The sequence below is a fragment of the Onychomys torridus genome, chromosome 1, assembly GCF_903995425.1.
Source record: "Onychomys torridus chromosome 1, mOncTor1.1, whole genome shotgun sequence".
NCBI lineage: Eukaryota > Metazoa > Chordata > Mammalia > Rodentia > Cricetidae > Onychomys > Onychomys torridus.
In genome coordinates this window covers 77,947,218-77,973,388 of record NC_050443.1, presented here as the reverse complement: position 1 = coordinate 77,973,388, position 26,171 = coordinate 77,947,218, and the positions used below count along the sequence as shown (strand labels likewise).

Sequence of the window (26,171 nt, the reverse complement as noted above, 5' to 3'; positions counted from 1 at the left end):
CTGGAAAGTTTGTTCTTAGGCAGAGATTTGGGGATTTTTGTTGTTTAACTGATTGTTTGTTATATATGTATGTGTGTGCACTGTGTGGATGTGCACACATGATGCATGTATGCATGCTGACATACCACATGTGTGTCAGAGGACAACTTTTGTCTGTTGGTTCTCTCCTTCCACCCTTCCATGAGCTCTGAAAGTCAAACTGAGGTTGCTGGTCCCATGCAGCAAGGATGTGGACCCGTTGAAGCATCTCACTGGCCTTGGTTTTGGCTTTCTGAGATAAAGTCTTACTATATAGCCCGGGCTACCCTCAAATTCAATCTTTCCTCTACTTCCCAAGTTCTGGATTACAGGCCTGTGTCACCATGTCTGGCTGTGAGTATAATTCTTCTAGAACCTTCCAGTCATGCCTTTTTTGGGAGCTTCTCCTAGGAATACATGTCCTGCTTCAAGCGACCAGTCCTCATCCAAAGGATGCTGAACTCCAGCTTCTGCTTCTGCTTCAATCCCTCCATGGCCCTGCTCGACAGAGGGATCTGGGGGAATGCCTCACTGCCCACACCCACCAGGTGTGTAGGAGACTGAAGCTTGGGGACAAGGTGGCAAGGCTCGGCACGATCGAACCTGGTTGAGGCCAGGACCAGAGGGATTCTGGTGGAGAAGGAGCCTCAGGTCTCTCATCTATAGACTGCCCTCCAGAGGTGGATGGGGCCTGGGACTCTCCAAACACTGGGTGAACAGCAGCAGGGAAGTGACATGGACCCAGTCTGGACAAGGACTCCAGCCTCTCCCTGATGGGGGCCTCACGACTGGTACTTTTGTTCTCCTCGAGCCTGGAGTGGGGCTGGGAGACCACAGTGGCCAAGATGGTATATGCTCAGAGTCCAATTTGTCACTGTCCACGGCCCAAGTAGCACAGGGGCCCTGAGGTGTGTGTGAGGGGAGACTCTCACAGAGATGAGGCAACCTGGGAGTGGAGACTTGGTCTCGATCCAGTCAGTGAGTGTCAGCTGTCACAGAGAGCAGGGCCGCCCCACCGGGGTTCCTCCCTGGAACCCCACAAAACTGCAGTATCCATAAACCTGAAGGCCCCGAGCCTGCTTCTCGAAGAGACCTGGGCCCCTGTCTCATTCCCTGCCCCAGTATTCCCCGTCCATGCCTGCTCCTTGTTCTTCCAGCCACAGTGGTGTGGGCCTTGTTGGGGCAGCCATGCTGATATCCTCCTAGGCAGATTCTAGGGTTAATGGAATTGGGGTCTGCCTGAGGTGGCTGCCTGCCCTGGGCCAGATGGATTGGCTGGCACTGGGGTGAGGACAGGGCTTGGAACTGGAGATGTGAGAGTAAGGAGAAAGGCTGGCACAGGACCATCTGTGTGCCCCTGGTGGAGAAAGGCAAAGGGAACTGTTTGGGGTTTTCCGAACCATACACAAACTAGAATCGGCATCCTTGTGTCCTGGACTGGTTCCAAGAAGAGGCCCAGAGTCAAGGAAACGTCCCTAACTGTGAATCTAGAGCTGGAAGGAACCTTCAAATTCACGGCCTCTGCTGGCCGCAGACCCTGTGCCTCCCAGCCTGCCTCCTGCCCTTCAGTCCCCTTGAGCCCAGCACACTTTTATGGCTGCAGAAGCAGTGGGACATAGTAAACATTTGGGGTTTAATGCCATCTTGTGCCTGCCCAGGAGCACTGGAGCACAGGCCCCTCTCCAGGTCTTGTCTTCACTCATCAGCTTTGTGGCTGTGGGCAAGCCTTTCTCCTGCTCCTCTTCCCTCACATACCCCAACCTTGGCCCTGAGGCCTATGCAGGTGAGGCAATGGAGACCCTGGGACTGATAAGGAGAATGTCCTCAGCAGCCACCAGCCTGGGGAACAGATAATGGATTTATTCATGCGAGCAAAGAGACCTGTTTTTTTGTTGTTTGTTTTTTGTTTTGTTTTGTTCTTTTGGGTTTTTTTTGGTTTTGTTTTATTTTGTTGTTGTTGTTCTTTTTGAGACAGGGTTTCTCTGTGTAGTTTTGGAGTCTATCCTGGATCTCTCTCTCTGTAGACCAGGCTGGCCTCGAACTCACAGAGATCCACCTGGCTCTGCCTCCCGAGTGCTGGGTTTAAAGGTGTGTGCCAATGCTTCCCAGCCAAAGGGACCTGTTAAAGTACTGCTCAAGTACTTTGCCTGCAGCCAGCCATCTCTGCAGGTGGGTGGTGGCCTGGTGGACAGGCAGGGCACAGCCCAGTAGTAGTTCACCTGAGGAAGGCCTGGCAGTAACCACATGACCTCCAAACTGCTCAGTCCTGGATTGTTCTCTCTCCCTCCCGAAAGACACCAAACCCCACTCAGCAGAGGCTACTCTCACCCCTTGGGAGCCAACATGGAAGGCAAGAACAGGCTTAGAAGCTGGAGCCAGACAGCTGGGTTTTTGAATCCTGACTTTGCCACTGGTATGCCATGACCTTAAACCACATTTTTTTTTCTTTTATGAGTCCTTGTTAGTAAAACAGAGATGGTGGGCTTTATGCCACGGAAGAGTTATGGTAGCTAAAGACAGCGGCTGCAGAGACCCAGAGAGGCCAGAGGTTGCCTGGAGTCATACCACAAGAGAGTAAGCGAGCTGCTGGGCGATGCCAGATCTCTTTGTACACCATCTGGCCTCTCTCAGGTCTGGACTCCTGTCTGAGGCCTGGTCTGTGTCCTCTGGTCTGTGGCAGAACACAGCAGAGATGTTTGGGGCTGGGCTGGGCCCCACATGGTGTGGTTCCCCTGGCCTGAGCTACCTCTCCACGGGGCCTTATCTGTCCATTCTCCCCTTTCCCACAAACTAATCTTTCTCCCTCTCGGAAAGTTCCTGTTTCCTCCCGTCTTGTCTCTCCCCAAGCCTGTCTCCGGAGACTCGAGCCAGCCTCCCACACAGGTCTAAGCTGTTCAGCCGGCACAGGGGGCTCAGAGTTAGGATGGCCACTCTCGACTCAGGATGGTACAGGTGGGAAACCTGCCGTGCCCAAAGTTCTGATGCCAAGTCCTCTGAGCTCTCCAGTGCGTGATGGAAGAAGGTTTTACTCGGAAACTCGAAGGTGCAGAGTTCTAAATCTCCGAACACAGTAAACTCCAGGGCTGCTGGAGTTCCCTGGGAGCCTGTGACTCACAACAACTGACGCCCCGCCCCTGCTGAGTAAACCCAGCAGGATTCAACCCTGAAGCCTGGAGTATGCAGACCTCCAGGATCCAGTGAGCCCCCTCCTGCTTGGCTGCCCAGCTCCTAGCCAGCCAGAAGGTCCAGGGCTTCATCACAAGTCTAGAGACTAGTCAACGACAGGCCCACAGGCCCACTGAGTCAGGGGCCAGCCTGCTCTGAGTTACCAAATCTCACTCCCATCCAGAGCAATAGGGGCATGAACCCCACTGTTGAGAGCTGGTCATGGTATGGGGCAAGTCACCTGTCCTTTGGGGACCCCAGTTTCCTCCTGTCAGGTGGTGACATCATCTGTGGGGAGGCTGCTGAGATGACTTTGGCTAATGCGGACTGGGACACAGAAGGGACAGAGTAACCAGTCCTGTTTATAATAATACGGCTACTCTTCATCATGTGGCCTGCTTCCCCTTTCTTCTTGTCCTAAGTAAGGTTCAAAAGACAGCCCCTCATTCGACCCTTCTGAGGCGTGTTTTATACTCAGCTCCATTGGGTTCATGAGCTAGTCTCAGCCCAGGAAGACTCAGAGAGCTTGGGATGGGGGCAGATTGGGACACAGTACAGGCTTGGGCACACCCTAGCTCAACAGGACATTCGAGGGGGCCCAGAGACTGTAGGAACCTGGGAGAGACCCACCCAGGCTGAAGGTTGTCAAGGAAGGCTCACTGGAGAAGGAGCTGTCTACCTGGGCCTTGGAGGGGAGGGGAATTAAGATAGTTGTTTGAAAGGTTCAAGGGTGCTGAGGAGCCAGAGAAGGGGAACATGTGAAGACACTTAACAGGGGATTCAAAGAGTGACAATTCTGGGCCTCTGGGAGAATTATGCCCAAGCTAGGCATCTAAGCAGCCAGGCTTCATAGCCAGAGCTGAGGGGTGGTGAGCTCTAGGGACTATGGCTGGGGATGGGCTATGTCTGGGGGCAGGCTATGTCTATAGTTAATAGACAAACAAACAAATAGAAAAAAAGACAACCAAAGCAGAACATAGACACTGGACACCCTGGAAGGGTACCACTCTAACCTCAGCCTCTTCAGCAGTGGCCATAGGATGGCCCTTCCCATCTGGGACTTCCTCATCTGGAAAAGTCTCAAAGGAGAGCAGACTTATCTGGAGGTTCTTTCCAGCTCCTGATTCAGTGATTGCCACCCCCACACCACAAGCCTGCAGGCAGAGCTTAGATAGCTACAAAACCCTGCTCTCTCCCACCCTATGACCAGACTGGTTGCTGGCAAATCCTCCATTCTGTCTTCCGGGCCCCACCAGGAGTCCCTGTTCCTCTCCATAAAACCCTGCCCAGGCTCCAAGGCCTTGTTCAGCAGGGCCTCTGTGGGTAATATCTCAGTTTCCAGCTGGTTTTGAGGGAGCCCATCCCTTGGCTGCTAAGTGTGGGAGCCACAGACAGAAACTGTTTGGAACATTGTTATGTATCCTTGGTCTTGGGTGGACCACCCCGCCACAAGCAGCACAAGATGTAGGTGCTTAACAATTGATTCTGTCTTGAGGGGTTGGGAAGTGGGAGCTTCCATGGGCCAGGCTGGCTCTCCCGTGTCACCCATTTTCAAAAAATAAGCTTACTTTTTGCAGCTTGATGTTGAATTGGGCAAGTTCACGAAACCTAGGGAAGTTTGCCAGCTGGATACTACTCCGGAGACAGAGCCATCACTGTGAAGAACACTGATCATGGTACCTCTCAGGTTGCCCTTATGACCATGCTCTGGTGGCTAGCTGACCACTAGCCCCGAGAAGTGACAATTGCCAGGAGGTCAAAGATCAAGTCCTTTGCGGGAGTTTAAAACTACAATCACCGTAGGCCCACAAGGTCCTCTGTGGATATCTGGGACAAAAGTGTTGTCAACAAGGATGTCTTTAGAGACCCAGCCCTGAAACCCAAGGCCAGGGGGGAGGCCAAGGTCAAGTTTGAAGAACCACATAAAAAAAGCAAGAACAAGTGGTCCTTCTAGAAGCCTCAGTTTTAGGTGCATTTTTGTTTCCACTATTAATATTTTTTAAAAAGAAAGGAAGTTAAGCTCAGAGGGGGACGGCCATGCCCCCCCTCCCAGCTCTTGCTTCCTCCTTAGCTGTCCCTCCTTCACCCTTTCAATCTCCACCTCCAGTCTGTAGACAGACATCACAGGCCAGGTCCTCTCGGCCTTGCCAGTTCACCCACTTGGCTATAATGACAAAGGTGACCCTGTAGCCAGGCCTCCATCAGAACCCCAGACCCTAATGTCTGCTCATTTCCACATGGGAGTCCAACCTGTACCTCCATCTACATCCGGGTCCAAATCTGATCCCCACCCTCTCCCCAAGCCTGTCTTGCAGCTGGCTTTCCATTCCTCCTCACATGGTTCTGCCTGGTCCTCCTGACCCACACCCAAAACGAAAAGAGAAGAGGCCCTGCTGGTCCCTTCTTCTTAGCACATCCTCTGCCACAAGCCTGGTCCAGGCTTGAGCTATGAGCCTGGGTCTTTCCTAGCTTCCAACCTTAGTCATCATCAGATAGCAGAATAGTATGGGCCAGTCCCACCATCTGGGGTCCCAATGAAAACCCACCAAGGCCACCTCCCGAAGGTCTCCGCTTCCTGGGGTAGCTTTTCCTTGCAGCCAGCTTAATGGGTCTGAAAGCATGCCAACGGCTGTGCTGGGGTTGTAAGAATGTCCCTGAGGAGTAAACATACTGCCAAGTGGGTTTATGTTTCAAGACGTCTGTCCTCACCCTTGACCAACAGATCACATACAGGGAAATGGTCCAGGACCAGGATGGGCGACCGGGTGGGGCCGGGACATCAATGGGAGGCCGCCTTGTCTAGAAACTGGAGAATCTTCCTGCCAGACCAGGATCTGCTGGGTTCACTTGAGGAGGCTAGAGGTTTGGGGGCAGGATGGGGCTTGCTCAGCATTTATTTCACACAGTTGTTTAAAATATAATCATTATATATATATTTTATATATAATATATAAAGAGGAATTGAAGTGAGCCACCCCAAAGAAAAAGCTATATTTTATAAATATTTCTGTAGCTCCCACATCCCAAAGGAGGGGGGGAAGGAAAATAAAAATTTACAACCCAAGTTAGTGGTTCCATGTGGTGGGCACAGGGTCCCAAAGAACATTCTGGAAGGCTGGTCTTTCTGGCCTTGAAAGGTCAAAGACACCCAGTCTTACATCCCTGCCCTGGCTTCTTGGAGCAGCCTGGAAGGCAACGTGTGGGCACTCAGGCCCCAGGCTGCCAGGTTATTTTTAATCCTATCGGTTTCCTTTGATCCCCCGGCCCTCCCAGGGCGACCAGGCCTCCTGTTCCTGGTGGCTTCCAAGTGGAGTCACAGCACAAGCCGCCTCCCACGCCTGGCATCCGAGATCTGCAGGGAAGTCCACCAGGGTCTCCAGGCCCTTCAGCGGGTCCTCTGGGGAGCAGCGCCCCTCCACAGGGGCGGAGCACACGGCCTCACTTGCAGACGTAGCGCTCCACTGTGCGCTCACACCTGCGGCAGGTGACGTAGCAGCACCAATGGTACTTGCAATGGCACCTCTCCACCACTCGGTCCGTGTAGGGGTTGTAGCCACGCCCACAGCACATGAGGTCGCAGCTGTCACTGCCGTTGGAAGTCTTGTTGCACTGCCTGGGGGTGGGGACAAGGGGTCAGTGATTGCCCATCACCACCAGCACCTGCCACTCCCTGCCAAGCAGCCTGCAGCCTCACCACTGTGGCTGGCCCCGCCCTCCGAGAAGGGGGATCCATCTTAAGGGAAACTGAAACTTTCTTTTCTAACTTCTCAGTGTTTACAATAAGCTGTGATGGAATTGCTGGGGCTGTTTTATTTCCTGAGTTGTCTGGTTTCCTTTTTTCCACCACTTCTAAATCCCATGAGAATCCTCAAATCAGTGTCTATTAATCCTGACTTTATATTTAATTTTTTAAAAAATGTGTGTATGTAGTATATGCATGGTAATGGTCCATGTGCACAAATGTGTGCATGCATTTATTTGGAGGCCAAGATCCACATTGAATGTCTTACTCTCTTCCTATCTATCTATCTATCTATCTATCTATCTACCTACCTATCTACCTACCTATCTACCTACCTTCCTACCTACCTATCTCTATCATTTAACTATACCTATCATCTATCTTTATATCTATCATCTATATTTATTATCTATCTATCATCTGTCTATCTATCTATCTACCTACCTACCTATCTCATTTAACTATATCATCTATCTTTATATCTATCATCTATATTTATTATCTATCTATCTATCTATCTATCTATCTATCATCTATCTATTGAGAAGGAATCTCTCACTGAACCCAAAGCTCAGGGATCCACTTGGCAAGACTGGCCAGTGAGTTCCAGGATACCTTCCCATCCCTGCACCCACCTCACCGTTAGGGTTATAGATTTATGCCATCATGTGGATGGTGGGGATCTGAACTCAGATCCCCATTTGGGGGAGGGGGGAGTCCCAGACAGGGTTTCTCTAGGTAACAGCCCTGGCTGTCTGCCCTGGAACTCGCTCTGTAGACCAGGCTGACCTCAAACTCACAGAGATCTGCCTGCCTCTGCCTCCTGAGTGCTGGGATTAAAGGCGTGCGCCATCATGCCCAGCTGATCCTCAAGTTTACAAAGCAGGTACTTTCCCAACTGAGCTACGTCCCCAGGCCCTGCCTTCATAGTTAATCTTTAATTATTCTGTAATGGAGGTGAGTGTCTTTTTTACAATTAGAAAACCCAGGATACATTCTGGAATACTAAAAACAGCCCAGGAGGCAAGGTGGGCTTGGACACTTTGTCTACTGAGTGGGCCTGTCCCAGGGAGCTGCAGTGGTTCATCTCCCCAGAGACATTCCTGCACCCTTCTGTCTGTGAAGCAGACGCAATGCACGGCAGCAGTTGCTCACTGGAATCAGTGATGAGCAAAAGTTCTCTTTCTCAATGCTGGCACCAAGGCCACTGCTCACCTTCCTTCCCTAAGCTAGGGCAAGAGGTGAGGAGCCAGGGAGGTCTCAGTGAAAGGCAATGCCTCCCTGCCGCCATTTTCCTGCCTAGTAAAGAGGCAGCTACTCATGTGGACTGTCCTCTGGGCCAGGGCTAAAGGACTGTGCCTGTGGGATACAGTTGGGGACAGAGCAGTAGGGGGCTGAGGAACAGGCAGGGGTACTGACCCACAGCCTGCAGACAGAGCCTTATACTGATGCAAGATGATCCCCTGCTCATTCCATGGTCTTCTAGGCCCCTGTGCCCAGCCCCTCTGTGTTCCAGAATCATCTCCCTTTCTCGGCTGCTCCTGCTCGCCCCGCTGCTTCAAAGCCCTCATGTTCCTTCCTGTCTCCTTTGCCTGACCCACTCCGTCTCCACTCTGCCGACCCCCTCAATCTGGCCTCCAGATGGGAGCCTGGGCCTCTTCCTCACAGAGCCCTGGCCTGTGGGGACGGAGCCCCAAACCAGCCCTCCCTTCTCACAGGCAGGACCGTGGACTGTGGAGGAAGTAGATGCTGGCTGGGCACCAACTATGTGCCAGACACGTTCCCAGACACCCGCTCTCTGCTCCGTATTTCCCTAACCTTGTGAGCACCAGCTTTGTGGAATGCTGTGAGGGGCTCCTTAATAAAAGAGTTCCCTGGCTGTGTACCTCTGGGAAACTCCGTTTAATCAAATCCTTTGCTGAGGCTCCCTCAGGCCTTGGGGATGACCAGAGACCTTCCCAGGTACGTCTGATCACAGAGCTTTCTTCTCTGGGTTTTCATGAACCATCTTCGAGAAAGCAGCTGCCTAGTTCCTTAACAGCCCCACCTGGCACACAGTAAGTCTGCAGGCAAACATTATCATGGGCTCTTTGTCTTCCCTATCTCCCTATCCAGAGCCAGGACTGAGCCAGCTGTGGGGACCCCAGGCCCAACCCAGGTAGTCCCCAGGAGACATGGGAGGACTAGAGCCTGGGAAGGGGCTCTATCAGGAGACAAATGATAAGACCTCTCTACAAAGCTCATTTGCTCTGCTTTGGGTACTTCCTCAGCTGCCTTAGGTTGGATGCTGCCTCTGCTTCTCCTTGTGCCTCTCAGTTCCTCCTTTGTCAAACGCAGGGTGGGCATTTAGCCTTCGCCTGGTCACATGACACTTACTGAGCTTCCGTTTCATGTCGGGCAACCCTTCCTCATCCCTGTCTTACAGTACTACCACTGTTATTTCCCATCTAGGGAGAAGGTGGGGCCGTGAGTTTTGATCCCCAGAGTCCCTTTAAGCTCCCTGGAACCTCCTCCCCACACTGGGCAAGGACTCCACTCTCCAAATGCCGGCTGAGTCACCACTGTGCCTGGCCCAGCCTTGAGTGCAGCATTTGTGTGGATGGCATGGCACTCACCTGTCTTGAGTCCCATGGGATCCCACTTTCTCGTTCTTCATACAGAAGTCAGGGGAGCTCTGTAGATACACTAGTTCTGAGTCCTTCACAGGCCGGATATCCAGGTCTTTGGGTACCAAATGCTTGCGGGTACCCATAGGTCGGTGCACCACTTTTGTGGCTGACAGGTAGCGGGTCTTGAGGTCAGCAGCCACATCCCGGAGCTCTTGCAGCCCCTTCCAACAGGTGCGGATGGAGCAGGAGCCAGACACCCCATGGCACTTACACTTCGTTTCCAAGGAGGCACGGAGAGCCTGTGGACAGGCAGGGTGTCAGCAAGATGGCCAGAACCCCTCCCTGGCCTGTCAGGGCCCTGGCCCCCCACTCCATGCCTGGGTGTTCTTGGGGACTCATGTCCCACTGGATCCTCAAGGGAAGGAGCATTTGGCTCTAAAGCTAAGAGGGGCTGGGCATCATGCTTCCACTCCAGGGCAGCTAAGAGGGGCAGGCAGGAAGAGTGGCATTTGCAGGTACTTCTCAGATACACACTCTGTACAGGCACACTCTGTGCTCTAGCACAACTGCCACAGCCCATCCAGGGGACCCACTCTTTCCCCTTTCCTAAACAAGAAGGCTTCAAGATGCTAAGTCTGACACCCAAATTTGCAATTAGAAAATTGTAGGGCTGGGATTTGAACCTGTGTCTGACAGTGATTCCAAAAGCTGTGACTTTCGATTGCTCCATGCCTTCTCTCTCCCACAAAACCAGGACTCTCTAGAGGCTTGGCAGAAGGGCAGCAAGAAGGAAGGCAGCTGGGGAGGGATGGGAGAGACAGGAAGGAGACAGGATGGTGGTTTGGGAGGCACTTCCTTCTGGACCCACCCATGGCTGCCAGGTGACACTCCGTCACCACTTAGGGCCTCTGCTCTGAAGTACGAAGCTCGCATGCTGCTGCTACCTGGTAGAGTGTTGTAAGGGTTAAATGAACTGCACCAAAGGGGTGTGTGAGTTAAAACTGTTTAAATCAATATTGGCTCTGAACATGCAGTTTAAATCAGAGCCGTGGAGGAAACTGGAAACCCTTGGGCCAGGGCCTCAGGCAGGATCCAGACCTGGTCTCAGAAATGACTCTTCCCTACAGTCTTCCCTGGGCCTCAGTTTCCTGTTGGTGTCTGAGGATCAGAGGTCAGACACCTTCTAAGGACCTTCCTATTCAGCTCTTCAGACCCCTCTTCTGCTCACATGACACTTCCCTCTCCCTTGTCTGGCAAGGGTCACGAGTCACCCGGACTCACACTCTGCATCAGCTGGTTGGGGAAACTGAGGCTAAGATTGGCTTGGCCTGGCCCCAATCCCACAGTCAGTAAGTTGGCAGGAGCTAGGCAAAGTGTCCGGGATCATCTTTATCATTGCAACAGGAAAAGTATACTGAGGAAGCATACTAGATATAAAGTCTAGGACTTGCTGGAAACCTAGGAGGGGGAGGAAGGACACACACAGGGCCACCGGCACCAGGGACAGAGCCCTGACACGGCTCCTTGAGTCAGGGTGGACACTCGTGAGCACGCACTAAACTGCCTAACCTGGTGTCATTTAATCCTCGCACAGCTCCAGACTACCAGGGAACAGTATTCACTTCTCCCCGCCAGCATTCACCTTTTGCAGGTGACTCCAAGAACAGACTGACATGCCCTGAGATGAAAACCAAGTCTCCTCTTGCACCCCAGCTGGAGGCTGAGGTTGCCACAGAGCATCAGTGGGGCTTGGTAAAAGCTCTCTGGGATCTACAATGGGCAAGCCCCAGGGCTGGGAGGCAGGAGCCCCTGGCTAGGCTCTGAAATAGACCCAGAGTGCGGTTTGGCCTCAGTTTCCCCAGACTGTTCAAGCAAGGATGGCCTGGACATTCAAGAGTCCTGACATGAGAGGCACCAGTGACGGGTGGAGCTGTGTGGGTTCCACAGGCTCAGCTTCCTCGGGCCATGTGTTCCGGGCTGAGCTACCCAGAGCTAAATCGTGTGAGAGATTCCTTCTGCTGTACCGGACGCTCTTCCTGGGGCCTTGTCCCTATCAGTGGGAAAGGAACAACAGAACCTTCTGGGAGTTGTTCTGTGGTCCCAGGAGGGAAAGAATAAAGCATGGAGCACATGTTCACACCAGGATTGGTGCAAGACTGTTCAGAAGTAAAGGGGATTGCTATGGAGCCTGAGTTGGATCCCTAGAACCCAGAAAGAGAGAACCAACTTCCCCAAGTCATACTCTCACCTAATACACACACACACACACACACACACACACACACACACACACACACACACACACACACACACACACACACACACACACACACACACACGTAAAAGTTCAATTCGGTTCACTCACTGCCACTCTCATCCAGCCTTTTGGGTAGTAAATGAGACATAGGGAGACACTGGGAGCTGATGCTAGGGAGCCATGCTCTCTAGCAGCGTGGATCCCCCTCCCCATGACAAGGAGGTAGTGTGGTATAAAGCCTGCGGCCCAGCCCCCTTCCCTGTCCTGAAGGAAGTCTGGAGTTCCCACGCTGTCACCACTTTATAGATAGGAAGGAATGGGGCCAGAGAGGAGGTAGGTCGCCACTCAGGAAGTTCAGGACTGGAGAAGGGGCAGAAATCAGAGCTCGGGGCTCCGAGTTCATTGTTCCCTCTGCTTGGAGCACCTGAATCTCGGAGACTCCCTAGAGCAGAAGGGGCAGGTGATCCCAAGCTCTAGAGAGGAAAGAGCAGCAGAGTCCCAGCCCGTCCCCTCTCCCACACCCTCATGGGGCCCACCATGGGCCCTTCTCCAGCCAGCGGCCCAGGCACACCCTCTGGGGCAGGTTGGGGGTGGTTACCTGTCTCCCCACTTCACTGTTGTGTAGACGCATCAGTTTATTGGCTTGGGATCCTGATTTTTTCACCTTCATAGGAGCATCGGAAAACTTGGCTCCCATGAGGAGCCCGTAGTTGAGGTTGTCTGCACATCCTCCCCAGCGGTTCCCAGGCCCGGGTGGCTCACCTGGGACAGGGCCGCAGGAGCAGCCGGGCAGGTCGCCAGAGGTGCAGGCCCGGGCGATGGTGTGGCTGATGGTGGCGGCCGACAGGGCATACACGAAGGCTGACTCCCTGGTACCTGTGGGAGAGGTGAGGGTCGGCGGGCTGGAGGACAGGAGGAGGTCAGCCCCAGGCCCGAGGCTGAGGCCGTTTTCCTTCATCCATCTCAGAGGGACCCAGCTGTCACCAGGGCAGTGCAGGAGAAAGACTGTAAGGCTTACAGCCTGCCACTCCCAGCCCACAACGCACCCTTGTGCCCTTCACCAAGAGTCAGGGGACGCTTTACATAAGCAAAGACCTCAGCCCCCTGAGCCTTTGTAGGAATTCAGGAGTAAGAGCCAGTTTAGAAACCTGGTCTTTGCACAGACTCTCACTACTAAGATGAAGCCATACCGGTCATGTGTTCTTAGAGCAGGAGGGAATTGGGGATACACAGACACAGGCGGAGGGAGAGCATCATCTGACATGGGGCTGTGGGACATAGCTGCAGGTCAGGGTACTGCAGAATACCCACAGCCCCACCAGGGGCTTCTGGGGACCCAGGGGGACGGCATGGCCCTGCTGACAGCTCACACACAGACTTGCAGCTTCTGGAACAAGGAGACAATATGCAGCCCAGGCTGCCTTCGACCTAACTTACTGCCACAGCTTCTCACGGACTGGGATTACAGTCTGGCCACTACTCATGACTGGTAGACAGCGCATTTCCATGTTTGAAGCCAGCCAGTATGTAGCACAAAGATACTGTGATGGAGCTCCAGGAAATGGGCACAAAGCCAGTGAGCTCCCACTCCGTTCCAGGCTGTCCTGGCCCTGCATCTGAACCCTGACCCTGTCTCTTAACTAGCAGTCACCACTCCTGTAGAGCTCAGTTTCCTTAACTGCAGAGCGCACCTGGGAAGGCTTGCCTGGCGTTCAGACATCTCAGCAAGTGGGGAGAGGTGCCATCGTGGGACATTAGTGTGTGTGCACTCAGGTTCCCACATCACCTCCAGGATGCTTCAAAGCTATCTACTGCCCTGACTACTTTGTGCACCGAAGCAGTTTCTGCCAACCAGGTTTGCCTAGGTCCACAGGGGTGGGCTATACACCAGTCTCGTTATATTGATGTGGCTTTCAGCACAGCAAGGAGCCACCTTGGTGCCCTCTATGGCAATATCCTTCCTTCATCCGTGCATTATAGCACATGTGTGTCCTGAAGTGTTATTCGGGCCAATGTATGTGCTGATATATTCACTCACTAATATTTATTCATTCCCCAGTTCGTGCTTGAAACCTGTATCTATGAATGACTCATCCGCTCAAGCATCCAGCCAGCCATGGCTTATCCATCTGTGTAACCATCCATCTGTTCACTCATCCGTCCACCCATGAATCCACGCACCTATCCAAACACGCAGAGCTTCCGCCTGGATCCTCCCACCACGGCAGTGCAGCGCCCCACAGCCCCTACCTCTTTCCAGGTCAAGCAGGTAGTTGGGGGCGAGCTCGATGGAGGAGCAGTTCCAGCGCATGTCGGCGAAGGCCCTGCGGCAGGCTTTCATGGCCTCCCGTGCTGCGTACACGATGGTACGCATGAGCTCCAGGTTGCTGCGGCAGAGCTGCACCTGCGCAGACACCAGGCCCTCCAGCTGTTTGCAGTGTTGCGTCTGGTTGAGTGCCAGGGCTGCTGGCGTCTTGGACAGTGCCCTGCATACCCCGAAAACCACCAAACGGAAGAAAGACAGGGTGTGAGGGGGCATTTGATCTGCAGGCCAGCCCTCCCCTCGACAGACTCCAAGTCACTTTTGCAAGGAGCCAGGAAATCAAAAGGCAAAGGGCCACGTAGCAGAGCCGTGGCTTGCCTGCCCTAGCCCACCCACCTGCGACCTGGGGTGTGACCGCTGTCTCTCTCTGGGTCTTCTGCCCTAATTCTAACACAAAATCGCATCCTTTATCCTGCCTGAACTGTGAAATTGTCTTAGGAATGAACACATTTACAGTCTGCAAAGCACTGCCAGCCACTGCCTCAGTCCTCCTGGCCATGAATTATTACCCTTCCTTCCCTTCATTCAGCACTGGCAGCTACGTGCCAGAACCAGGGCTAAGGCTCGAGTCTCCTAATGATTACACGTGCTGTTAATTAAGCCATTACGGTATTGCACACCATGAGTTAAGGGCTTTACACCATGACTGCATTTAATTCTACAGCCATTTTATCACCATTGTAAAGTCCACACCTATGCAAAGGATTGCTATTTATTCAACAGTTCAAGGACACTGAACTTTAGGGCGATCCAGAATCTAGAAAATTCAATATCTAACTCAGATGTTCAATGATCACTGGTTCCCTATGGGTTTTAGGGTTTTAAAGTTGTACACGGCTCTTCCCTGGATGGGATCTGGTGATCCTGTGACTTTCCTACCACCATGCCTTTGCCCAAGACTGCCCTGATGCCAGGAATGCCTTTTCCTTCTTGTACCCAAGTGAATAAAAGAACTTCTACACATTGAAGAAATACTGAATAGGCACCAAGGCTTCCCAGCCTCTTCTGGCTATGAACGTGGCATAGACCCTTTCCTCCAGCACCTGGCCTAAGGACTAGACAAGCCCATCAGCAATGAGGCACCAAGGCCCCAGACAGTCCAGCTCCTAGGTTGACCTAGGCAAAGGCATGAGCTTGAGACACTGCTGTGTGACAAATGACCTAACCTCTCTGGGCCTCACGGCCCTCAGCTGCTGCAGTGACCATTGCTACTTCAAAAGACAATGGGGGAGGGTCTTAAGTAAGATCATGTATTTATGTCAGGCACAATGACACATGCCTGTGACCCTAGACTTGGGAGCCTCAGCTCATTGCCAAGGGAATCTTAGATTGAAAGGAGTGAAGAGAATCAGTTTCCTTCCTGTGCTGTGCCGACTCTTTGAACAACTACTAAATCCTGGCAAAGGCCAAAGGAGGTAATTCTTGATAAGTTGGCTTCTTCCTGCCTCTGTCTGCCACACTCCACCCACCATATAACCCCACCCTTACCCCCTAACCCCCACCCCACACAGAAACAGAATACAAACCCAGGAAGTAGACCCCTGAGGGCAGAGGGCCTGGCCTGAAATTTGTGGTTAGGATGCCTTACCTAGCCTAAGAGCAAAGGTGAGTGTCCTTTCCTGTGGCCCTGGCCCACACCAGCCCAAACCATAGAGAAGGAACATGCAGGGTACGTCTCTCAGATGGCTTCCTGGCCATTTGGCTTGGTGGCATTACCTGTGAAGCCTGCCTGTGTGGCTCAGACTGTAGAGGCAAATGGCCCTTGTGTGGATCCTCCTCTCCTCAGCACACCACAGCAGCCCTCCCACAGCCCAGGAGTCCAGTCAACATGGCCAGCAGAGCTTGCCTGCCTCCTTACAAGCTGTCAGTGCCTGGGTGGGAAGGACCCACCACTCCATTCTTCCTGCTCACTTGCTGTGTCTTTAATGTTTCCTATAGTTAAAGTGGAAGGTTTCCATGGGCCAGAGGCACACAGCCCATGCAAGCGGCACCACTGACTTCTTGGCTTTACCCTAGGCATCTGCTCACCTAAAAGTAGGGTGCTAGTCAAGAAGTGGGGTGCTGATGGAGCCCTTCCTGCTGAGCAGTACAGGCAGCTCCTGAGGGCTGTGGCTGCTCTCGGGAACAGTGCCCAGTGTTCCCCAGTACCTGGGGCTCAGTGGTGGAAGAATCTGGGAGACTCTGCTTCCCTGGCTCCTCTTCCCTCTGAAGTCCCCAGGCATTTGCCTACCCTGCCCTAGGCTAACAAGATCCTCTCTAGGAGGGTACCTCCCAGAGGGCTACCTCTTCCCAGGCTCCTGGAAGTGGAGACAGGCAGAGTGCAGCCAGACCACTGTCCAGGACAGAGGGACATGGGCATCCATGGGACCCCCGGGAGCAGCTGGCACAGCAATACACCTACTGCCCCACCCCCACGCACTGCAAGGGCTTCCCAGGCATCCGCTGATTAGCGGTAATGACCTGGGTAAGTGAGCCCCCTTGGGGAGGCAATCAGGACTAAGGCAGAGGCGGGGGAGCCACCCTGGACAGCTCACAAGCGGGTCTGGTCCAGAATACCCCTAATTGGAAACATTTCAGTTTATCTGGAGTGAGGATGTGGGGGAGAGGATGCAGGAGGACAGGAGGGAACAGAGAGTTCACTGGGGAGTCTATGCCATGGGTTGGGAGGGACTTCTCTTGTGCAGGAGTTGGGGGTTCTCCTGGTTCAAGCTGCTGGGCTACTCATTAACCATTACATTAACCATATGATCTGGGCAAGTCACTGCCAGTGAGCAGACTCAGTTTCCCAGTTTATAGTATTCAATGTTCATAGCTCTGTGGATGAGGGCATTTTCCAGTGTACAGCTGAGGAGTTCCTTCCGCTCCTCACCTAGCCATAGTCTTCCATCCCCCAGCCACTGAATATACCTGTTGGTCCTTCCATCCTGAGGCCAAGGGGCTCATTGCCTCCTCCCACCAAGGGGCTTCTTTCCTGGCTAGTCAGTCACTAAGGGGTCTTCCTGGGATCGCCAGTAGCCCTGTGTCCAGGCAGTTCTGTGGTATCTCAGTCAGGTAAGGCCACCTTACAGAAAAGGCCTTCCTTATGGCCCTACCCTTTACAGCCTCGAGTGCCTTGAGCTAAGTAAGGCCTCTTGTTATCACTCTTCAGTCTGGCTCTCACAGTGCTAAGTGAAACCAAACTCTTTGTTCAGGGTTGCTTGGACAGAACTAGACTTCAAAGGCCTCAGAAGCACACCCAGAGGTGACCTGGCAGTGGGTTGAGCCTGGCAACAAAAATTTCACTCAGAAAATTAGGAAACCATTGTCATGGTACTGCCTAGACCTCAGAGGCCCCTGGCTCCATATCCTCAGCATCATCCTTAAGGAGAGCTCTAATTGGTTACCTTTCTCAGACACTGGCTAGCCAGAGTGGAAAGGCGTTTCCATGAACTGCCAACCCTGTGGGAAGGTGAGCAGGACTTGCCCATTTCTGTGAGCAGCTAATCAGAGGCAGATCCCAGGTAGAAGCTAGACCTCCCAGACCCCAGGCCAGGACTCCTTCTAGCCCAGGTCAGAGCTGAGAAGCTGAGGTACAGAGAGGCTGAAGGCTTGCCCAAGGTCTGCCTGGCAGAAGCAGAGCCTCTTTAGACTCTTCCTAGAGAGGACTCTCGCCCTTGCTGAGTGGCAGGCTCTGTGCAGCCAGCTGCTCTGATAGGGCAACCTCCAAGGGGCCTCAAGCTGGCCAGGGCCTTTCCTCTCCCCTCCTCCACAGGGCGGAGGGGTGGGGGCAAAAGGCTCACACCTGCTCCCCGCCCCCACTTGACCCATCATGATTTCCCCCACCTCTGGCTTTGGAGGTAACTCGCTCTCAAGGCTCTCAGTGTATCTCTAGGCAAGTTAGTTCTGACCCTGCTCCCCGATCCCCCATCCCACCTGTTTAGGTTGTCTGTCCCAGAAGCCCACCAGGTGGGCACCTCAGGTCACTAAGCCACATCTGGTTTCAGTTCTTGTGTCAAATGTCCCTTTCATCTTCAGGTCACTTTTCCAAGCCCAAGCACATGGTCCCCAGAACTGCCCAGGACAGCTGGCCCTGATAAGTCCCCACCCCCACTGCACACTGCCCTGGGACTTCCTTCTACCAATAGCCCGACTCAATGCCCCGCTCCACTCCTCATTGACTAGGAAACTCTGTTTAAGAACCTCCAAGGTCTTCCTTTCCTCCTCTGCTCAGGGAAACAATACACAGCACAGGTCGGGAGACTGAAACCAACCATGCATATGTTGAAAACAGCATGTAGCACACAGCAAGGCTGCATCTGTGTGCACAAGTGCCTACGCCCACCCCCGCTATTTCCCCGTGGGCAGGGTATTGAATCCAGGGCCTCACAGGCTGTACCCCCAACCCTTAATGCCTTACTTCTTTACATTGTCAAAGTCTCACTCCATTGCTCAGGCTGGCTTTGAACTCCTCTGTGGCCCAGGTGAACTTGTGATCTTCCTGCCTCACCCTCTCTTCAGTAGCTGAGATTACTGGCCTGTGCCACCCAGCCTGGCTCTACCATTCTTCAGCTCCACTTCTCCTCCCAAGTCCTTCTCTGTCTTCCAACTCCAGCAATAGTTCAACCATTATCAAGGCTTAGCCTCTTGAACCCTCTGCTTGGTTCTCATCTCACAGTCCCAGAGGACCAGCATGTGACAGGTCTTGGGGCAGTTACTTAGCCTCCCTGCACCTTAGCTTCCTTATTGTGAATGAATAGTGATAAGACTGTCACCTGTCACAAGAAGTGCTAACTAATCAGGGAGAGGCCTCCAGCTCTCACAGGACACTGCCTGCGAGGCACCCTGGCTCCTGCTCCCTGCAAGAAGGGTCAGGGCATGCTCCTGCCTCCATACTTCTGTTCACGCTCTTCCTCCTGGGACACCTGCTTCACATTCCATCGCTGCCCATCAAGTCCTCCCTGGGAGGAATGTCTTGATGGCAGACACTGAGCTGTGCCCATTAGTGTCATGGCTTAGACTACAGGGTGGAGCTAAGCTGGGCGTTGCTCTCAACCAGCCACCTACCCCACCCAGCACGTGCCAGCTTGGGGCTGAGTGAGTCACATGCATCCCAGAATCGAAGTATTCCCTTATTGGACAGGTGAAGAGGGACAAGAGCAGTGTCCTCAGGACCCTTTATGAGCAAAATGAGTAGTCACCCGAGTCTGGTTCTCAGCCACGAAGGCCCTTGCACCTCTCAACAACTTCCTACTTTCCCTCGCCTCCTGGTGTGTAAAACAGTGGTGGTGAAGGGGGCTCCTCTCCCTGACTTGTGTCCTGGCTGGTGTAAGAATAGGCGAGAGTGCCTATGAGTAGCAGGAGGAGGTGGGAGGGGACCTGCCCAGGGCAGACAGACCACCTTTCTTCTAAAGCGAAGCACATGAAGATGGGAATTATTTAATCAATAACTCAGCACCAGAAAGGGGTGAACCAAGTGACCTCAAGACTGTCTTCCAGAGGTCCAGTGTGCTACCATCCTCTCTTCCAGCTAACCCGTGGCCTCTCTTCAGTGCCCATAATCTATCCCGTTTGATCTGGAGGCTCCCTATACATGACCCAAGGAGAGACTTACATGTCCGTTCTAGACTCTCCCACCCTGGCACTGTACTCTGAGAGTCTCCTTCACAGCGCCTACCTGCCCAACTTTTCTGCGGCTGAAGGTGGCAGGCCGTGGAAAATCTCTGTAACCCACATGGGTGACCCAACCAGGCTTCCCTCCTCTGAGCCGCCCCCCCCCCCCGACCCCCGGGTCCCCTCTGCCTAGAGCTCTTGGAAAGTTATTTACTGTCGGGGCTTATCTCTTCCAGCCCAGGGGCAGCTCCTTCGGGAAGGGGCTGCTTTCCCCCCTCACCCCACTCCTTCCACACTGCCTCCAGCAGCCACCACAGGAGGAGCAGGCACTACTTGGGGAAACTGGAGGGCAGGGCGGGGGATTGCCCCCAGCAACCACTTACTCCTACTGGACACTCTGCACGTGTGCTCTCAGCCTCTGGCAGCTCAGGAGCTCTCTAGGGAGCTTCCTATCTGATCCCAGCGAGAAAGTACTAATTATCCTTCTGGCAGACCGAGTACACTGGGCCCCCCACCGGGGGGTGGGGAGGGTAGTCGTAGAGTGACACTTCCTCCAAGGTCGCCCAGGTGGAGGGGGTCAAAACTGTCTTTGCAGACCGTCAGGAGGCTGACAGGCCAGGATCCTGAGCTGCCCCGTGTGTCCTGCACTGAGCACACAACCTCTGGGTTGTGCCCCTCGGAGAGAACGTTTTCGAAGTCCCTCTCTGGCCTTTGCGCAGCCCTGGCCTGGATAAGAAAATCCCCTCACCCACTTCGCAAGCTCGCGGAGGGTAAGAACAACATTTCACAGAGGAGGTGGCCGAGGCTTAAGAAGGACTGGTCCCCGACGCCCAAGGCAACTTGGCCTCGCAGATTTTGGTGCTCCCACTCAACCTCTCCAGCCGCTCGCCCCGTGGCCCAATGGAGTGAAAGCGGGTTCCTACTTACAGCCACTTGATGCCATAGCACACGCCGGTGTGGAGCGCCAGGGCGAAGAGCAGAGCCTCGCAGACCTGCGGCCGCGTCCTCATCGTCGCGCGCGCCCGGCGCTCCCGGGGGTCGCACCCTGCAGGAGCCGCGCCGAAGTCCGCCGCCTGCAGGCCACCGCCGCCGGTCCTGCGCGCACGCCGCCTGCAGTCGGGAAGAGCGGGGCGGCCGGTTAAGGCGGTGCGCGGGCTGGGAGGCGTTTTATTCAAATTACAAAGGAGGGGTCGGGCCCGGGAGGCCGAGCGAGGCAGGCGTCCGCTCCCGCCCCGTACCTCCCGAGACCCGCCGGCGTCAGGCTCGGATTAGGTGAGGACCGTGCACGGCCGAGGGCGTATCGCCCAGGGTGGATCAGGGCTGTAACTTGCAGCAAGCACAAGGTGCTGCAGAACGGAGGTGCTAGGGGAGACCCAGACCAGAGCCTGGAGAGGACCGCAAGCCGCGGGCGGCGAACGAACGAGACTTCCGCCCGAGAGGCGCACGGACAAACCACAAGGAGAAGAACGAGGGCCCTGGGCCGAGGCAGCCGGTCCAGGAAGGGATTTGGGCTCCGATTAGAACCCATGATATTGATTACTAGTTATTGCAGCCTTGGTGATTCTATGGTTCATCCCGAGTTTCCCTTTTACAAAGAAGTTTCCGTGTGGCCGCCTTTGCTCCTCCCAGTCCTGTGATAGGTATTGTCACCCCCTCCATCTCAGACAAGGAAACTGGAGACCAGAGATGGGAAACCGTCTTAGTGAGCGCCTGGTTGGTGCTGGGCTGTTCAGCTGTCTCGTCTAACCTGTGCCTCGCTAGGACGGGTCAGAAAGAAAATAGAAGACTTGCCTCCTCTGGGCACCTACTTTTCAGTATGAGAAAGGGAAATTGGAAAAATGGAATGGTGGTGGATGCTCTTTACACACTGAGGGATCTGAAGTGCCCCTTCGGACATCCTATTTCTGTGCCATGGTCCGGACTAGGCACCGCCAGAGCCCCTTAGCGGAGCAGGGAAGCTCCAGGCCTGCAAGGGATTGCTTCGGGCCGCCAGGAGGCGAGCTAGGGCCGCGGAGGAGCCGCTACCCCGCCCGCTCGCAGGCTGCGGAGCTGCTTTCTGAGGCTTGCTCGCTCTTCATTCTCACCTCATTAACTCCCTTCCCGGCTTCTCCCAAATTTACCAACACCTGGCGTTCGCCCCGAATATACACAGCCCCCCTCTCCTCTGGAGAAGCAAAGACAAAGGGATTCCTTCCAAAGGGGTCTACAGAGTCTGAAGAAGGAGGTGCCAGACTTGGGGGAGGTGCTGGTGGGGAGGTCGCTGGAACAGGGGAGAACGGTTCTCTTCTGCTCTGGGAGCTTGGACAAGCCCTCAACCACCCCAGCCTTAGTTTTTCCTTTTATAAAAACAAAGGACTGTACTCTAACGTTCTGATCTTCGTCTGATCTTCTCTCTGTATCCACTATTACATACCTGTGTAGCCTGTGCACGTGTGTGTGCTCTTGTGCTCTGTACATGCACGCGCGCGTACACACACACACACACACACACACACACACTCTCTGACTGGGATTTGAGACGTCATAGTTTTCTGGGGGCCTTCTGGCAGAATCAAGAGGAATCTAAGTAGAAAACCTTGAATCCCCCCCCCCCCACACACACACCTCCTTCACAGAATCCCACCCCACCCCGCCCCGTCCGAAGTGCTTGGCACAAGCGAGTCCAGGCTGGGGTCTCAGTGGGATCTTTGGTGTGGTCCGACTCCTCCTCCCACCTCTTCCATACCCAAATCTTTCCCTCGCTATTGGAAGTTTACACACTTCCCCAAACCAGAAAAGTATCTGCAGGATCGCCGTGGAGGGGAGCTCTCAAAACCCCAGTCATTGTCTCTTTGTTCCCTCCTTAACTGTGGGATCGCCCAAGGCGCCCAGAACTCTTGAGTGGGAAGGGAAGGGCAAGGGCTGGTCGCAAAAGGAAGCTCAAGGACTTACAGCGTGGTATCAGTGTCCAGCTCAACTCTCCTAGTGAGAGGAGGGGTGGCCCAGATCGCACAGCAGACAGGGACCCAGGCCTCCAGCTACTCTCTGCTCTTCTCAGCAGTCCAGCGGCCCTAGACTTCTTCCACCACTACGGCGCGTTGCTGCGGGAGCACCTTTGGGCCTGGGCCTTTGGATCCTGACATTATTCTTATCCTACCTAGGAAGGTCCAGGACAGCAACGCGAGCCGCCAGGTCACCCTCAGCTTGCGCCCTGAGGGTCAGAGCGCATTCGCCTTGGGGAGTCCCCGACCCGCCAGAGGGCGCTAAGCCTCGGTTCGAAGAAAGATCTGCCCCGGCCTCACACAGTGGGACTTCGGGCAAGTCCCCTCCTTTTCCTGGGCTCTACTGTTCCCGTCTTGGATGAAGTGCAGAGTGACTTCCCTCTTGGCCCTGGTTATCTCATAAGACTTGTTTTGGTTAGCCCTGCACTAACTACGCAACCTCTTGTTTCAGCCTGGGCTCCCAGCCGGCGTTGGAGACAGTCTCGTAGTGGGCCCGCGGAAAAGAGCAACGCTTATAGATAGATAAAGGAGAGCAATCCTTTCTTCTCCTTGGAGTCCAAGCTACCCGCTTGCAAGCAGTCGGAGAAACGGGCCTCTTGGGCTTGTGCAAACGCTGGACACCGCGGGCACTGTAGCCCAGCCCCTGGCCGCCAACAGGTGGTCTTAAGGCTTGGAGCTGTTGAGAGTTCTAAAAATGTCACTTGAAGGTAGCCTCCTCGCTCAGCCCAACCGGCAAGGATTTGCCAAACCTCTCCCCACCACAATGTGCCATGCTGGCCCAGGATTTGTTGCTGCGCTCGGTCGGAGACAGTATCCGCACCAGTGTACGGGTCAAGCGGGCCGCTCCAGGAGCCTAGCCGCGAAGCTCTCACAACGGAAAGGCTGCGACAGGGACGCCGAGCGACAGCTTCAAGGTTACCTGCGAGGGTGCGTGAGACCTGGCTTTAAGCTCAGCCGAGACTCTTTCCGGTCACCGCGGAGACGCGGTGTTTGGAGAGTGGAGAGGAAGAGCGCGGGACTCCTGCCACCCGCTGGAGCCGGATCCTGCGTTCCCAAAGACCGTAAGGGACGTGGAGGCACCTCAGTGCCACGGGCGGAAGATACGCGCCTAGATACTCGGCCAGATGTTCGGAGCGGCTCCAGATGTGACGCGGGGCGGGGGGCAGGACTCTCCTCCCTACTCCCCCAACCTGGAGCTCAGGTCGGTAAACAAATTCACACACACACACACACACACACACACACACACACACACACACACACACACGTTTCCCAAGTTGCCTCTAGGCTCCCTTCTCGCCATCCGGAGCTCCCCACCTCCGGCTCTGGTAGGAGCTGCGGACTTCTCGGCCTTTTGTCCCCCTCTCCAGCCTCCTCACACACACACCCTCTGTCGCGGTATCCAAATCTCCCACCCCCGGGGTGGCTCGGGCGTGACCTCATCAACCCGCAGACTGCGAGGGAGGGGACCGAGTCCAGGGACAGGGGGGACAAAAAGAGCTAGGGGAGAACTGAAGGAACCGTGCAACCCACCCCATCAGGCAACCCCCCCTAGTCCCCTGGTCCCCCAGGTCATTCCGGCAGCAGTGCTCTGCCAAGGGGAGTTCTTCAGAATGCTGCAGAGGAGAGAGGTGATAAAAAGAAGAGGAGTGGGTGCCCACTAGGGAGGTCTCTTGGGCTCAGTCGCCTCCTTCCCTACCCCAGCGGGTCCCTGATGAACGCCTGCCCGCAGCCACTGCTCACCTTCGGAGTACTCTCCTGGCGCTCCCTGCGTACCCCGCAGCCTCGGCCACCCTTGGAATCTGGGAGTGCGGCCCCGCCTGTGGGAGCGACTAGGACAGCCTCTCCAAGACGCGGCACAGCGGGGTGCAGAGGATCCTGGCAATCGGGGCGCGGATCCTGGCGGCTCTCAGTTGTGCTCGGCTCTCAGGCCTGCGCTCGCGGATCTGCGGAGCTCTCCCTTCTCCCGGCACGGTCTGCGGCGCCGGTCCGCCCGAGCGCTTTATAAGGCGCGGACCGCCGCTTTGATCCGCCCACGTCAGCGCGCCGAATCCCCACCCGGTGGCTCGCACGGGGCGGGGGCGGGGTCCCCATGACGCCTCGGACCCGCGGCGCCCGTCCGGCGCTCCGGGACACTTCGCACCCTATTGCAGTACGGAAGGGAACTTGCTCGCCACAGCCAGTGTTGAAAGCGTGCCTGCTGTGTGCCAGCGGCGCGCCGGGTGCACGGAAGGCCCACCTCGAAAGCTTGAATGATCAGCAAAAGAGCCTGAAGCAGCCAGAGGGTCGGTCTTGGGTCACGGTGTGGAGCCCGGTGTCACAAAGTGCTCTTGTAACTTACTTGCTGCAGGTGTTGGGGGTTCTGAGCCCCGAGTTTGGGTCTTAGTCCTGATCCTGGAAGGCTCCTGGGGCCATCTTGCTAGGCATCTCAGAGGGGCGCTGGCTTCTAGGAGGTGCTAGGGCTCTCTATGTGAAGGGCATTGTAAACCGGCTCCAAGTCGACTGTCTGTCTTAGACTCTGGCTTGATTGTAGGGGAGTCTTGTGGGCGACTCCACCCAGCAGTCTGTAGGGTATGGGTCCCAGCAGAGGACCAGGCTTCAGAAACTAAATGGCACTTGGAGAGGACGTGCCCTGAGATGTAGCCCTGTCTTAAATTGAGTCCCCTCCCCTCCCCGCGCCCCATTTGGCCTTCCTCAACTAGACCTGAGGCCAGCCCTGTTTCACTCTATCCATCGGGTGCTGTGGTTCCACCAGCTTCTGTCTCCCTCGTTCTAGGGATTTCAACATCAGAATGTGCTCAAGGATTAGCTAGTTTATTAGTCGAAAGGGAAATGGAGGCAAGGAGAAAGAGTTTGCCTAGGGTCTCCCAAGCTGTCTGCTAGACTTTTCCTATTCTTGGCAGCTGCAGATGAAGTGTTGTTCACAGGTTTCCCCAGGTAACATATATGCACACACACACCCTCCCAAAGGTTGGGGCGTGTGCCCACAATCCACAATGGCTCTGAAGCCTCCTAGTCATACTAGCCCTCTTGCACACTGGACTGAGACAATGGTTACAAATACACTGTCAGGAGATACTTGTACATATCACATGCCCAAATCCTCAGTAGCACATATGTGTGGAGTAGTCATATACATGTCATTAGATTGATACTCAACACACAGACTGCCCTCAAACAGTTCATGCACAAACATACAAGTTTCCACACACAGTAAGAACACATACACAGTTCCCAAGCATGCAGCACCAAACACACACGTACTACACACACAAACAAGAATAGTCTATCAACACAAAAACACGACGTTGGGGCATCACCATCAACCAGCTCAGGGCACTAAGTCAGTCCTGTTATAAAGACAGTGGGATGACAGTGGGGGCTTTGGGTGGGGTGCTGGGAGAGGAGTTAAACTGTTCCTCTTAGAAGGCAGGAGACAAAGGTCTCCAAGGGCTCAAGTGCCCTGAGCTCCCCTGCCACCAGAGAC

At 54.6% G+C, this 26,171-nt stretch overlaps 1 protein-coding gene across 4 annotated transcripts; it reads right to left on the bottom strand.

Moving 5' to 3' along the window:
• Positions 1–6,092: 6,092 nt before the first annotated feature.
• Positions 6,093–24,750, bottom strand: Wnt11 (Wnt family member 11). 4 transcript variants are annotated; one of them, XM_036199317.1, is made up of 6 exons: positions 24,428–24,750; positions 20,631–20,813; positions 14,042–14,277; positions 12,390–12,667; positions 9,541–9,833; positions 6,093–6,796 (listed from the first exon to the last, which is right to left on the bottom strand). In XM_036199317.1, exons 2-6 carry the CDS (start codon positions 20,711–20,713, stop codon positions 6,622–6,624), a joined length of 1,065 nt encoding a protein of 354 aa, XP_036055210.1. In that variant the 5' UTR covers positions 20,714–20,813; positions 24,428–24,750; the 3' UTR covers positions 6,093–6,621. The 4 variants fall into 4 exon arrangements, with proteins under 4 accessions (XP_036055210.1, XP_036055224.1, XP_036055216.1 ...); XM_036199331.1 differs by having other exon boundaries at positions 12,554–12,667; XM_036199323.1 differs by lacking the exon at positions 24,428–24,750 and adding an exon at positions 22,635–22,682.
• Between the last annotated feature and the right edge of the window lie 1,421 nt (positions 24,751–26,171).